Source organism: Miscanthus floridulus, chromosome 8 (genome assembly GCF_019320115.1).
Source record: "Miscanthus floridulus cultivar M001 chromosome 8, ASM1932011v1, whole genome shotgun sequence".
Taxonomy (NCBI): Eukaryota; Viridiplantae; Streptophyta; class Magnoliopsida; order Poales; family Poaceae; genus Miscanthus; species Miscanthus floridulus.
In genome coordinates, this window is record NC_089587.1 from 11,911,393 (window position 1) to 11,925,404 (window position 14,012).

Below are 14,012 nucleotides of genomic sequence, written 5' to 3' on the forward strand. Positions count from 1 at the left end.
TTCACATTGAGATTCCAGCCCCCAAACCATTCGCCATGAAGGCCCAGACGTGCTACCCAAAGCGGCCCATGTGTGGGTCCCGCAGACTCACAGTCCAGCCCAGTTCATCGTCTCCAACCGGAGCAGCAGCGACGGGCGGCGGCGCGGGGAGCCAACGCGCACGCGCTACGGCGTACGGCGGCCGGGGCTGGGTGACCGGCTCGGGAAGCGCGCCTTACGGCGTGACGCGTTTGGCGTCCTCCGCTCTGCTCGCAAGGTGAAGTACTGCCGTCACGGCTACCTGTCTGCGCAAAGCTTTCCATCGTTCGTTCAAACTATCGAATCAAATGGAGGAATTTGTTTTTAGGTTTCCCTTCTTGCTCGCCTCTCTTGTACAATTTGAAATGCGAGATGATTTCTGTTTGCTGCGATGGAAAACACACACCATGAGTCCATGATTAAGTGGCACACTAGACACTAGTACCACTTAACGCCTGATGGTTATCGCTTGCCGTTACAAATTAGGATCTTATAGTTTGGACTCTAAGCTACTAATAGCCATCTATTTTTATTCACCACGCGTGTTCACAGATGTTTTTTTTAAGATACGTGTTCACAGATGTGACATCACAGTAAACTTCGAGAATATTTACCATGCTTTTTTTAAGGAAATATTTACAGTGCTTCGAAAAAAAATACTCCCCTCCGTTCCAAAAGTGTAAGTCGTTTCGGCTTTTCTAGGTACATTTGTTATATACACCTAGATATCTTATATCTTAGATACATAGCATGTCTAGAAAACCAGAACAACTTACAATTTGGAATGGAGGGACTACATATTTTTTTTGAAACAAGGAGGGACTACATATTGGTCTGTTTACTGACTATAAACGTTCCATCCTTGAATTTGCTTCCAAATTTGGAGAAGCCAACTAATGTCAGGTGTTTATCCTGCAGTGGAATGGGACGGGGATCACTGACCCAGACTTGCTCATGGGAAAACACTGGAGATCACAAATTCAGGACATGCTTCTCTACGGTTACAAAGCTGCAGTTGTTTGCTGGGAGCTTCAGTTACATCCATTGCTTATCTTCATTCTCCAAGCCAGGACACATTGCAGCAGCACTTTTCCTTACCCAAAATATCTGGATAGTACCATCTGATCATATAGCACTCCTACTCCAAGGAAAACAGCAAAGGCCACAGCAAAGACGATGTCTTCACCACACAGTCCCGTGGAGCGAATGGGCGCAGGACCTGCCTCTACTGAAGCACTACATTGCTGAATGAACATAGGGCCACACATCCTTGGGTTCCCAGCGAAGCTAGAATTCGGAAACGTGCAAAACTGGCCTCCTGTCGGAATAGGGCCGTCCATGTCATTGTTAGAAATGTTGAAGTAGGAAAGGAAGTGAAGGTTCTCCAATGCCCCAGGGATTTCACCTGTCAGGTGATTGTTGGACAAGTCCAGCACCTGCAGGTTTGTGAGGTTGCTGAATGATTGCGGAACCTCCCCGTGTAAGTTGTTGAAACTCAAGTTGAGCTCCGTGAGCCCTTTCAGATGACCAATCTCCAGTGGAATCTCCCCAGTGAACTCATTGTTGCCTAGATTCAGCAGTTTAGGGCAGTAATTGGCCTTGTGGTATTCAAGAGATGCAGCCATGTAAACAGGCAGCGGAAATACTTGGTTTGAACCATCTACAATATTCTCAGATTCTAGCATCGGTAGCTTCATCAGTGCTTTTGGGATCTCCCCTACAAGGCTGTTATTGGATACATCTATAACGAACAAGAGATTTAAGCTGCTGATCCAGGCAGGTATTGATCCAGTGAGTTGGTTGCTGTACAAAAATAGCTCCTTCAAATTTTGGAGCTTTGAGAGCCAGTGAGGTATTTTTCCTGACAGTGAGCAATCAGCCAAGGAAAGAACCTGAAGATTTTGATAACCATCGATTGTTTCATCTTCTGGCATGGCCTCGCCTTTGAAATTGGTACCAATCAGCAGAGTTGTAAGGTTCCAAGAACTCTTGAGGACCTGAAGGGTATTTGTGATATTTGTGAAGGAGTTGTTTGTAAGGGACAGGAACCTGAGGGACTTGAGGTTGCCTATTCTTGGCGAAAATTGGCCACGGAAGTTGTTGGAAGACAGTCGAAGCGCAATGAGATTGCTGCAGAAGTATAGGCTCTCAGGAACTGTACCAGCGAACTTGTTTTGCATAAAATCTAGAATTTTTAGGTTGGGTAAGGTGAAGTTGACATTGTTTAGATCTCCATGAAAACTGTTGAACCGGAGAATGATAGTTCTGAGATTGGAGCATCTGCTTAGAGTCGATGGCAGCTCTCCGGACATGCTGTTGTACTCTAAGTGAAGCTCCTCTAGTCTCTTGAGCTGCCCAATAGAATCCGGGATATCACCTGTGAGTCCATTCTCTGCAAGGTCAAGGATAACCAAATTCTCGAGTTTGACCAAATGCTCGGCACTGAGTGCTCCTTGCAAGCGGTTGTTTGGAAAAGAGAGGTGCTCTAGAAAGGTAGCGTTGTAGAGCTCATTTGGCAGAGTCCCATCGAGTTTGTTGTGACCGGCCTTGAGCACTTTTAGCACAGAGCAGTCACCAAGATCCACCGGTATACTTCCGTTGAATTGATTAAAACTCAGGTCAAGCACCGAAAAGAATGGCTTTTTGACACATATGGTGCTGGGAATTTCTCCGGTGAAGCTGTTATTGCTCACGTTGAGAGCAACGAGATTCTCCATACTCTCCAATGTGATGGATGGAATTTCTCCTGTAAACTGGTTGCTTGAGATGTTGATTACCTGCATAGGCTGTCCAGCCGTAGATGGCAGCTTGTGGAGGTCACCATTTAGGTTGTTGAAGCTGACGTCAAGGACAACCATGCTTCTGGACCACAATAGTTCCGCCGGGAGACCACCGGAGAGTGAGTTGCACGACAGGTTGAGGCTCAGCAGACTGGTGATGTTGCCAAGCGACGGCGAGATGCGCCCCTCAAGGCCCATGGAAGCCAGTGAGATCTCTGTGACAGTGCCATCAGCGTCGCAGGTGATACCCTTCCATGTGCAGCAGTTCGTGCCGTACCTCCAAGAAGTGCTGAGGCCAGAGTCTTGCGAGAGCCCCTGGACAAACTTGAGGAGGGAGATCTTGTCCTGCTCTATGCACACACAGCTGGTGGGAGAGCGTAGGGAGAGCAATGGCAGGAGAGCAAGACCAAGCGATTGTATTGGCCATGATCTGGTTGTTCTGTTGTTCTTGTTCCATGAAGAGTGGAGTGGCTGCATGGTATCTTCCATGGAAGTATGGAACATCCAAGGAATCAGATTGTCAAGCGTGCTGGGCCTTACCAGTGCCCTGCTAGATAGAGGACCAGCACATCACAGAGCTCACAATGCTTTCAGCTCCAGCAAACCTAAACTTTAGCCACGCTTTGTTCATGGATCATGGAAGATAAAAGGAAGCAGGTTGGTCCAACGATACTTTTGAACTTTTGGATGATCCGAGGCTTTCACCTTTTCTGACGTGTAGAAACACACTCGCTGAAACGCAGGTGTGTATATCGTGTTCTTGATGTCGTATTTGGATTCCCTCTGCAGTATCTGAACTTTCACCGTCCACAAAATTTGTTGAGAAGTGGTCCAGCTTTGGAAATGTTGCCCTCCCTAAAGCTCAGCTCTGCCAGAACGCATGCCATTGCCATGACCCGTGTTGCTATTGCCCTTCGCTGGGCACACAACACACGTCCTGATCAGCTTTCGGGGAGAAAGAAAGCCACAGATTCCCACCACGATTTACATGTGCAAACACATCCCAACCTACATTGCAACTGCACCCAAGAGGTCAATATCGCGATCGCAACCACTGTGGTGGTGTCAAAAAGTGATTGGTTGATCCACGTGTGTGTGTGCGCTCCCTTACATTCAAAAAAAAGTGTGTGCGATCCCAGTTTCTGCTCCAATAATGAAGTTTGAATCTTGAAATGCTTGTGATGTAAGCCTTGTATAAAAAGCATTCAGCTGAGTTGTATCCCTCATTTTGTTGGCACAATTACTGCGTTGCACAGATGATTCGAAGTCGATACTGTGGATGCAGTACATTTAATTGTACATAACACTTTACTGTATTTCAATACAGTACATATTGTTCTATGCTTACAGGGACCAGTCTATTGATCTGTTTTCCTTTTATTTCTCCTTTTTTTTCAAGCAGAGGGCTCGACTGAACATGGCTAACAAAATTTGAACTTGACAAATCAATCGAAGATGAGCTTGTCTGTATATTGTTCTGTTGAGATAATGGAGACCAGAGCTGCATCTACTGAACTACGATGATACATTACCGTAGGGCTGCACAGCTTTGGGTTTGCAACAAAGCTAGAATCCGGAGGGTGATAGTTTTGAGATTTGTGCAATTGCTTAGAGCCGATGGCAGAAATCCAAACATGCTGTAATATAGCAACTCACAAGCTCCTCCAACCTCTTGAGCTGCTCAACAGAATTTGGGATACTGCTAATTTGCCATTAGCCCATTCTCCCCAAGATCAAGGATAACCAATTTGCTGGACAGGACTACATACTCAGGATCAAGTGTTTCTTGCAAATGGTTATTACGGAAGGGGAGGTGCTCTAATGAGGTGATTGATCTTGAAGAGGTTAGCGGTGAGGATCCCACAGGGCACATAACGAAAATGAAAACGACGAGTCTACAACTAAGAAAATCAATATAGGTCTCGACCCACATATAGAAAGAAAACCAGTCTAGGACATCTCCCTAAATCTTGCAAGAAAAAATGATTACAAAAATATGGATCATATCGAGACAAATGTTCCTATGTCAAAATACGTATACAAATTTTTTTCTCTCGATGAAATGACACGCAGTTCTCCTGCATCCGTTCGAGAAAAAATAGGTATACAAGTTAGCAAGTTGAACACTATAAAAAGTGTGTTATATCTAAAGCAGGATCTCTAGGCATAGAACTAGCATGTCTACTTGCTATTCAATAAAACCATGAGTCCTAAAACATCTACTAGTGCAATAACAGTAGATAGAACTAGTTGTCGAACCTGACACCGCAGAGGGAAATGGTCCTAAAGCCGTCATCTCGTTCGTCAGTGAAGTCTGCGCACGGGCAGCGACGTTCGGAGAAGAGGGCGATGAAGTTGTCAACGTCAGTGGAGCGGGGCGACGCGGCTGGTGGCTTCCTGTCACTGGCTACGCCCCTCTCTGATCGGGTTAGGGTTTAGGTTTCGGTGGAGAGCTCGGCTCAGGCGAACCTCGTACTCAAAGCCACCAGCCCCCACCTCTATATATAGTGCAGTGTGACAGAAGCTCTCCAGCCATAGTGGGTTGGGCGCCCCCGATCAGGGCGCGGATCAAAGGCCCAACTGGGCCGTTGGGCTCAGTTTAGGATTAGAGATCAATCTAACAATCTCCCCCTTGATCTTCTATCATCTTTCAATTTCATATCATTTACTTTTGTTCATTCCATTACAGATTAGCGCATAGAGCATGTTTCATTGTCACAGTCAATTACCGATAGATTTAACAACTACAACACACTACTCTGTTCTGAAATAGATATTTTAGGTCTTCTTTTGTCCAGGAATTATAGGCTTTCCCTTAAACCCATGCATGCTATATGTTCTCTAAACACGTTGGGTGGTAAGCCTTTTATAAACAGATCCGCGAGCATCTTTATGCTCAAGACTTATGACAGGATCCTAGACTTTATCTTTCATAACATAATACTTTATGTGAATGTGTTTGGCAGCACCACTTGACTTATTGTTGTGAGCATACTATACTGTCGGATTATTATCACAGTATAACTTAAGTAGTCTATAGATGTCGTCAACCACCTTCAAACCGGGTATGAACTTCTTTAGCCAGTTCACATGTCCCGTTGCCTCATAACACGCTACAAACTCGGCATACATTGTGCACGATGTAGTGACGGTTTGCTTTGAGCTTTTTCATGAAATAGCTCCCCCTGCGAGAGTGAATACATATCCAGACGTGGATTTTCTATTATTTTCCGCATAATCAGAATCTGAATATCCCACTATATGGAGTGAATATGATCTTCTATACGTCATCATGAGGCTTTTCGTTCCTTGCAAATAACACAAGACTTTATTTACTAATTTCTAGTGTTCTGTTCTAGGATTGCTATGTAATCTATCAAGTAACCCGATAACAAATACCAAGTCAGGGCGCGTGCATACTTGAGCATGTTGCAAGCTTCTGACAGCTGAAGCATATGGAACAGTTTTCATTTGATCGATCTCATACTGATTCCTAGGGCATTGAAAATCCTCATATCTATCGCCCTTGACTATAGGAGTAGGTGATGGACTACATTTGTGCATATTGTATTTCTTTAAGATCTTTTCTATGTATGCCTTTTGTGACAGTCCTAATACATCTTTACTTCTATCTCAGTGAATCTCGATCCCTTGAACGAACGAAGCTTCACCATTCGTTCTTTAGGCGGCATCCCATTCGTTCTTTTCCATCCATGATAAAACCTTTTGGTTGTGCTATGTAAATATTTTTCTCTAAGTCCCCGTTGAGAAATGTCGTCTTTACATCCATCTGATGTAATTCTAAATCGTAATGTGTCACTAATGCCATTATGATTCTAAAGGAATCGTTACATGAGACTGGAGAAAATGTCTCATTGTAATCAATCCCTTCTCTTTGCGTAAAGCCTTTTGCCACAAGTCGCGCTTTATATCTCTCTATATTCCCTTGAGAGTCAAGTTTTGTTTTGTAGACCCATTTACAGCCTACTATTTTGGCTCCTTTAGGAATTATTTCTAAGTCCCAAACTTTATTAGCATTCATATATTTCATTTCATCTTCTATGGCCTCAAGCCACTTTGATGAATGATCACTTCTCATGGCTTCTTTAAATGAGGTGGGATCATCCTCTATTTGAAATTTCTCAGTATTGTATACTTTATAGTCAGCAGGAATAACTGATTTTCTAACTCTTTGAGACCTTCTAGGGGCCTCCATATTTGGCACATCTTCTGTTTGAGGCTGTTGTTGCATCAAGCATTGTCATCGGGAGAAGAGATATCAATGTTAAGATTATCAACAATCCTTCTAGCTAGATCTTCGACCTCGGGCTCCACCTTCTCAACAGCATCCAGGTATTCTTGACTCTCGGCTTCATCAGCAACCTTAGACAAAGGAAACTCCGAAGAAAGAACCTGGACCTGGGCAAGAACATTCCTGATACACAGTTGGGCGCACCTCTTCACGAACTCCTAGAAATGGGTCGGCACTTGGGGAATAAACTACGCCCAAGATTGACCATCATCCGCTGAAGTCCAGAGAAGACCGGCTACCGACCGAAAAGATTTCCACAAAGCATTCTAGTTCTCAGTAGCCGTCGCCAACTTGCTAGTTAAGGCTTCGACAGTTTTTTGGCCCTGCACAAGATCCATGTCAGCCCCACGCCTAATCAACTTAGCAAGCGTGAGTTCTTCAGCTCGAGTAATTACCTCCTCAGCCTTATTGTGGTTAGTACGAACAAGTGTTTTCATCTCCTCGATACCCACCGAGAGCTTCTGCTTTTCAACTCGGAGAGCTAGGCCAGGCAACAAAAAACAAGTCAGCAGAAAAGGCAAGTTTGAATACAAAAGGAAACAAAAAAGAACTCGCAATACCAGTATACTCTTTCTTCATGGCCTCCACATTTTTCAAGGCCTCCTGGGTAGCTGCATCCCTCTGCTTTTCTGCCTCAATTACCCAGGCACGAAGAGCCTTCTCCTCCTTCTGATGCGTCTGACGCTCGGTCTCCAACTCGGCCTGACAGAGGTCAAGCTCTACCTTTAGGGTACTCACCTCAGAAGACAACTTTTTCTCGGTTTCAGACAAGAAAAAGAAGCCGGTATGATCATGAGAAAAAGACTGAGCAAAAAGAGAGAAAAAAACAAGACATAAGGATAGAAGAAAAACGAACATCCAAAGAAAGAACTTCAGAAAAACTTACCTGGAGCTTTTCCCCAAAAGAAGTCGCAAGGGTCGACAAGCTTCCCCAGGCAACGGTTAGCTCTGACAACCGATGAGTAGCATCAAATTGATGCAACACATCATCATCCAAACGCGGAGCACCGATACTAAGAGAGGCAGAAGGAGACGCCGGCGTAGGCAAAGAAGGAAGAACCAGGGCCATATCCTAGGAAGCCCCGGCTACCTCCTCAAACGGATCCACTCCCACGGCCACGGTCACCCTCAGAGTTAGCAGATCCAAAGCAGCATGATCACCAGGGGGCCCCGTCTCCCTCACGGCCACCTCATCGACCGTACTTTCTGAGTCCTTTGACTCAGAACGCGGGGGTGCACCAGAGGGCTGACAGGAGGGCGACTGAGGAATAAGAGAAGGCGAGGGTCTGCAAGATGATAAGAAAACTCAACGATAAGAATATGAGTCAGGAAAAAGAAAACAGAAGCGAAGAAGCATGACAAGGAATTACTCACTCAGCCACCCTCTTCTTCAGAAAACCAATAGAGGACCTAAGAGGGGGAACTATAGCAGCAAAAACATCACCGCCACCCTGCGATAGGAGTGACGCGGCCGGTACTAGAGCCCCAGAAGAACTCGAACCCGATGGCCGCTTACTACAAGAGAACAAGACCAAAGTCAAAACAAAAAGAGGGGTTCAACAACAAGAAAACAAGAAAAGAACTCACCGACGAGTAACGATGGTGACATCATCATCCTCTTCTTCCTCACTCTCGACCAAGGCCACCATAGCACCAGCTAAAAAAGGACAAAAGTACTCGATCAAAGATAAAAACAAACAACAAAAGGACAGAGCGTATTAATATGCTCACCTAAGAGCATGCTAGCTACAACTGGAGTACCTGGACGAGTACTTGACTGGCGAGACTTCTTGGTAGCAGATGGAGCAGAAGAAGAACTATCCGCTCGCCCCCTCTTCCTGAAAGTACGAGGAGCTTGAGGAACTGGACAAGGAACATACTCTACATATACATCAAGGTTTGCGGAAGAAACGCCAAGAAATATTGTGGTGGTCTGAAACTTACTGGTTAAGGATGCCCTAGCAAGACTACCCCCAGCCTCGATATTTGTAGAGAAATCATCAAGCGGAATTGGACTCACAGCAGGGGGTGAGTTGTTAGCACTGTACTCAAGGACAGCAAGTGGGACGACGCTTACTCCTTTCAGCATCTTCTGAAGACGCTCGAGCACCTCCTCATTAGTCAACTCAAGGGCAGGGACCATACAAGAAGGGTCCTTCACCCCAGAGTACTCAAAACCATAGTTTTCTCGCTCCTTCAGAGGTTGAACTCGGTGGCGAAGAAAACTAGAAATAATCCTAAAACCGGTCAAGCCTTGCTATTTTAGAGTACAGATCCTCTCAAGAAACGGCTTGATCGCCTAGACCTCAACCGTCGTCACAGGGTTCTTTTCCCATCGGTCATTAACCAAGGGACCAGATCTAGAATGAACGGAAAGAGGAGGAATCAAGTTGGCAGCATAAAACCAGTTAGCACGCTAATCCCTCACAGAATCAACCAGGTCATAGTCAAAGAATTTGCTCTTAAGACCTTGGTGAAACTAAATCCTGCAGCCACCAAGAACATTGGTGTCATCGCGGTGGGGTTGTGGCTTCAGGTGAAAGAAGTAACGAAAGAGAGAAAGAGAATGAGGAATTCCAAGGAAAGTTTTACAAAGATGAACGAAAACAGAAAGATGAAGGACAACATTGGGAGCAAGATGGTTCAGGCTAATCCCAAAATAGTTGAGAAATTGATGAAGAAAGGCAAAAGCATAAAGGCAGAGACCGACACGGATAAAGGAGACGAAAAGAATAATCTCACCAGGACCTAGAGCAGGGACCCGAGGCTCACCTAGAGCTCTCCAATCAGCAATATCCTTGCTCTGAATCAGACCATCGCTAATGAGCTCGCAAAGCTAATCTTCAGTCATTGTTGGAGCCGGCCAGATTTTCTGAGTAGCCCTCATGGCCATCAATTCTTGATTTTCAATAACGGAGAGCGATGCTTCCTCGTCGACAAAGGTCATCTAGGACTTACTCGTCGACTTCTTCCTACCCATATACTAGCAAAAGCAATGGGGCACTAAGAATCGAGAAGGCTCAGACGGCAGCGCTCAGATGACGGCAACAATGGCGGCGACAGAAGTTTGAAGACTAGGGTTTCAAAGGAAAATTAGGGCAATAAGGAAGAAGAAGAGGAAAGGCCCTTAAATAGATTTTACACCAGTAAAAACGTGGCCCAGCAGGCCTATTTTAACACGGCATGAGGACGCAACGGTCCATTTACTGACACAGCTAAAATAACGGACGGCACAAATCCACACAACGGTACAGTTCAACAGGCAGATTTCAGACTTATCCATCCAGCACCACGGTAGAGTTATCATATTGCTACAAAAAGAACTCATCAACCATGAAGCAAAGAATGGTTACCTCACAAGAAACGCAACAACCCGGTCCTTATAGAAAGAACTCAGGAATCTCATAAACAACCGGGACTTCAGGAGAATAAAGAATAACAACTCAGAAGACAAGATTCTTTCCATTATAAATGGTTTCAAAAAATAGAAGATTACACATCTTACAAGACCCAACGAATTCGGTACTACGACAAGCAAGGTAGCAAAGAGGAACCCAAACACGGCTAGGCTCTAGAATGACTACGTGTTCCAAATTGCTACTCGATAGAACAAACCGCCCTCGGCTACACTGTTTTCTTCAAAGGATGGACGCAGTGCATCCAAGGCGGATATCGGCAGCACGGCGGGACAACATGGAGCAGAGAAGGCCGATAGACATCTATCTACCCAAGTCTGATGTGATGCTGGATATGGTGTTGATTTGCACTGGACAGTCTCAGGGCAGACGATGAGGATCAACCCAGAACTACCAGATGAAGGAATGTATCCCACATCACAAGACTCCCTTCGACTACCGCCATGTACTTCCAAGTACAATGCTACTGCGGGATTAGCCTACCTCTAATCCCTATCACAAGACTCCCTCCAGCTACGGCAAGATACACAAGAACTGCAAAATACGCCCGGAGGCTGCTCTACTTCATAAACTACCATATTCATGACTACGGAGATTTCACACCACGCAACAAAATGCTCGATGAATCAAAACAGCACACAAGGAGGATATTTATAGGCCAAAAGAAGCGGTGCACATGGACCGGGAGCACCAACGGAACAAACCTAACAAAGGACATGGTGAAAAGACAGAATTCAATAAAAGAGAACTCAGGCGTGAAGGAGCAGTACTCAAGAACGAGCATATTCAGAAGAATATACCAACACTGTACAACTCGTGAACAAACAACATTTACTATCACCCACCACCATACAACTACATCTGACAATAGCAGACCACCAGAGAACATGCCAAGAACCTGTATCCAAGTTCTTTTTGGATAAAACAACCTAGCAAGAGGCTCGGGGGCTACACTCAGAGAGTGCACTTTTTCCTTAAAAAAGCGCACATCACACAGAAGACTTCCTCAAGAATAGCAGTTTTTCAAACAACATAAGATTCAAGACCCTCCAACTTTTTGTTCCAAATAGCAAGAGGCTCGGGGGCTACACTCAGTGAGTGCACTTTTTCCTTCAAAAAAGCGCACATCACTCAGAAGACTTCTTTAAGACAGACCACTTCAAGGCCACACGACAAAAGAACCCGGACATAGCTATATCCGAGCTCTTTTTGACAAAGAACCCGGGTATATGCTCAGGAGCTCTTCGATGAAGAATCAGAGCGATTTCAAGAAAAGACCCTCTAGCTCCTTGTGCCAAAAAGTAAGAGGCTCGGGGGCTACACCCAAATGGGAGTACCTTTTTCTTCAAAAAGGTACACACCACGCGAAGATCTCACGAAGCGCTACATGGTTTCGCTCAAGAAAGCGCTCGGACGATGCTTATTCCTGCTCGACAAGACCTGAAGGAACAAGACGAGGCTTCCAAAGCTCAACCATAAAGTGCTCGGGGACTTGTCGGTGCGGGACCCATGGGATACCCCGTAAGGAAGGGAGAAGATCTAGTCTAACTATGATTTTTCCCCTGTAATCTTAGTAGTAGTAATATTCTGTAATCCTACTAGAAACTCTCATTGTAAACCGACTAGGATTCTAACCTCCTGACTATATAAAGGAGGGCAGGGTTCCTAGAGACTTGGACAACACAACACTTTACAATCAATCCAACGCAAAGGCTAACGCCGACTGGACGTATGACTATTACTCGATCAATGATCGAGGGTCCGAACCAGGATAAATCGACTGTCTCTTGTGTTAACCGTCGAGTTCCGCATACACTGAAGCCCGAACATACTGCCCCAGGTATCCCCGTGGCAGGCTATCGGTGGTCAAACACCGACAAGCTCGTCTGCTCGGATGGCTAGCTCAGCCGGTGGGCAGGCAACCGGCGTGAGTTCGATTCTTTGGAATCGTACTTGCGTCTCTCATCGGGGTTCGTCCCCAAATAAATTTTATTGCCTCTCGCATGGAGCCACAAAAGGAATACGACGCGCCCCGTCGCCCATAGGCCACAGGTTCATGGTTGGACCCGGTGATCTCACAAAGGACACGATCCAGTGATCTGAGTATAATTGTAGGTTTACTTGTGTACGTGTGGTGTGAGTGTGGTGTGCGTGTGTAGGGTTGGTGTATGTCTGTACATGAGCAGATACTACAATTGTACCCAGATGAGAGGCACAAAAAAAATACATATCTTTGTATTTAAGGATATAATGAGATATTAAGGTGTATATTTACAGTAAAAAAAGGACAATATTTTTATTTGAAATAGTACGCTACGGTGAAAGACAATAAGCACCTGTGCGCAAGTTTTAGTAATATAGTATCCCCAAACATAATTAATCATATCGATAAAAACAAACGGTGTAACTACTACTATAGTTTATTGCTAATAACAGCTTATTGGAGTAAACCATCTATTCACCGAAGTCGTGAAATTGGTAAAAGTGTTTCCCTATATAAGAGGCTAGCAACACGTAAGTTGTAGGCTTGCAGTGATGCCCATCAATTGAGTTTTGCTTGCAATCTCAATTTAAAGGAAGCTACAATCTATGAATCGATGGCATCTTACAGCATCTCTAGCAGCTCACCAATAGCTCATCCCCAATAAAATAGTATTGGTGGTCATCAATACTACTTTTTTTTTAATATTGGCGAAGATGCTCCAGCAGATCACCAATAACATCCTCCAATACATGGAATCCACCTGTCAGAATGGAGGATGGGAGGAAAAAGAGGACAGATATTGTGGCCCCAACACAATTAGGGGAGATGCAACTACCCCTTTATTTGAGGAAAGATGAGAAAGGGAGAGCTTTTGGGGAGCCACTGGAGCAAAAGAAATTGCCCCATCTCTCCCAATATGATAGTTTTATGGGAATGAGGGATAGTATTAGGAAGCTACCAGAGATGCTCTTGTATCATCAGCTATAAGTGAATTATTTCCTTTGCACCTCTTTTATAGAACAAATCAAACCCTACACAAGCAGATGAAGACAGAAGTTGTCTACGTACTCAGCGTGTTGTCCAGCTATCAACTTATGACACATCATGTCTCAAAGCGAAAAAAGAATCACAAAGGGAATAGAAGGAGGATAAGCAAACCTGTTTTTGCAAGGTTGCAAGCACGATCAGGGGAGTTCAGGATCTCATAGTAGAACACTGAAAAGTCAAGCGCAAGCCCAAGCCTTTATTAGACCATGTTTAGAACGTGGGAGTGGTATGTGTGGCCACTTGACCCGTGCACTGTATTCCATTTTAACGATCGTTCGTTGCACACCAGCCTGTGATTTATCTTTCTAGGAATTATTTGTTTCTTCAACTTTCTATTTTTAGAAAGTTACACTCAATTTTTTTGTGCCTGATATTTTGTGAGACCAAACTTGCTACTATAACTTTTTATCGTAACTTTTTCAAAACAGTTTATTGACATAATTTTAACATTTTGC

General features: G+C 44.7%; 2 protein-coding genes across 2 annotated transcripts in view; one reads left to right on the plus strand and one right to left on the minus strand.

Annotated features, from left to right (window-relative positions):
- LOC136468563 (uncharacterized) overlaps positions 1-14,012 on the plus strand; it is a 269,843-nt gene that overhangs the window by 168,808 nt on the left and 87,023 nt on the right. The window lies entirely within an intron of this gene.
- On the minus strand, positions 955-3,287 carry LOC136475718 (receptor-like protein 3). The gene has a single exon (XM_066473311.1). The coding sequence runs from the start codon at positions 3,285-3,287 to the stop codon at positions 1,113-1,115; it is 2,175 nt and encodes a 724-aa protein (XP_066329408.1). The 3' UTR covers positions 955-1,112.

What these genes read in the sequence shown, in the direction of transcription:
- LOC136475718 (XM_066473311.1), bottom strand. Translation starts at nt 3,287, where the DNA reads ATGGAAGATACCATGCAGCCACTCCACTCTTCATGGAACAAGAACAAC.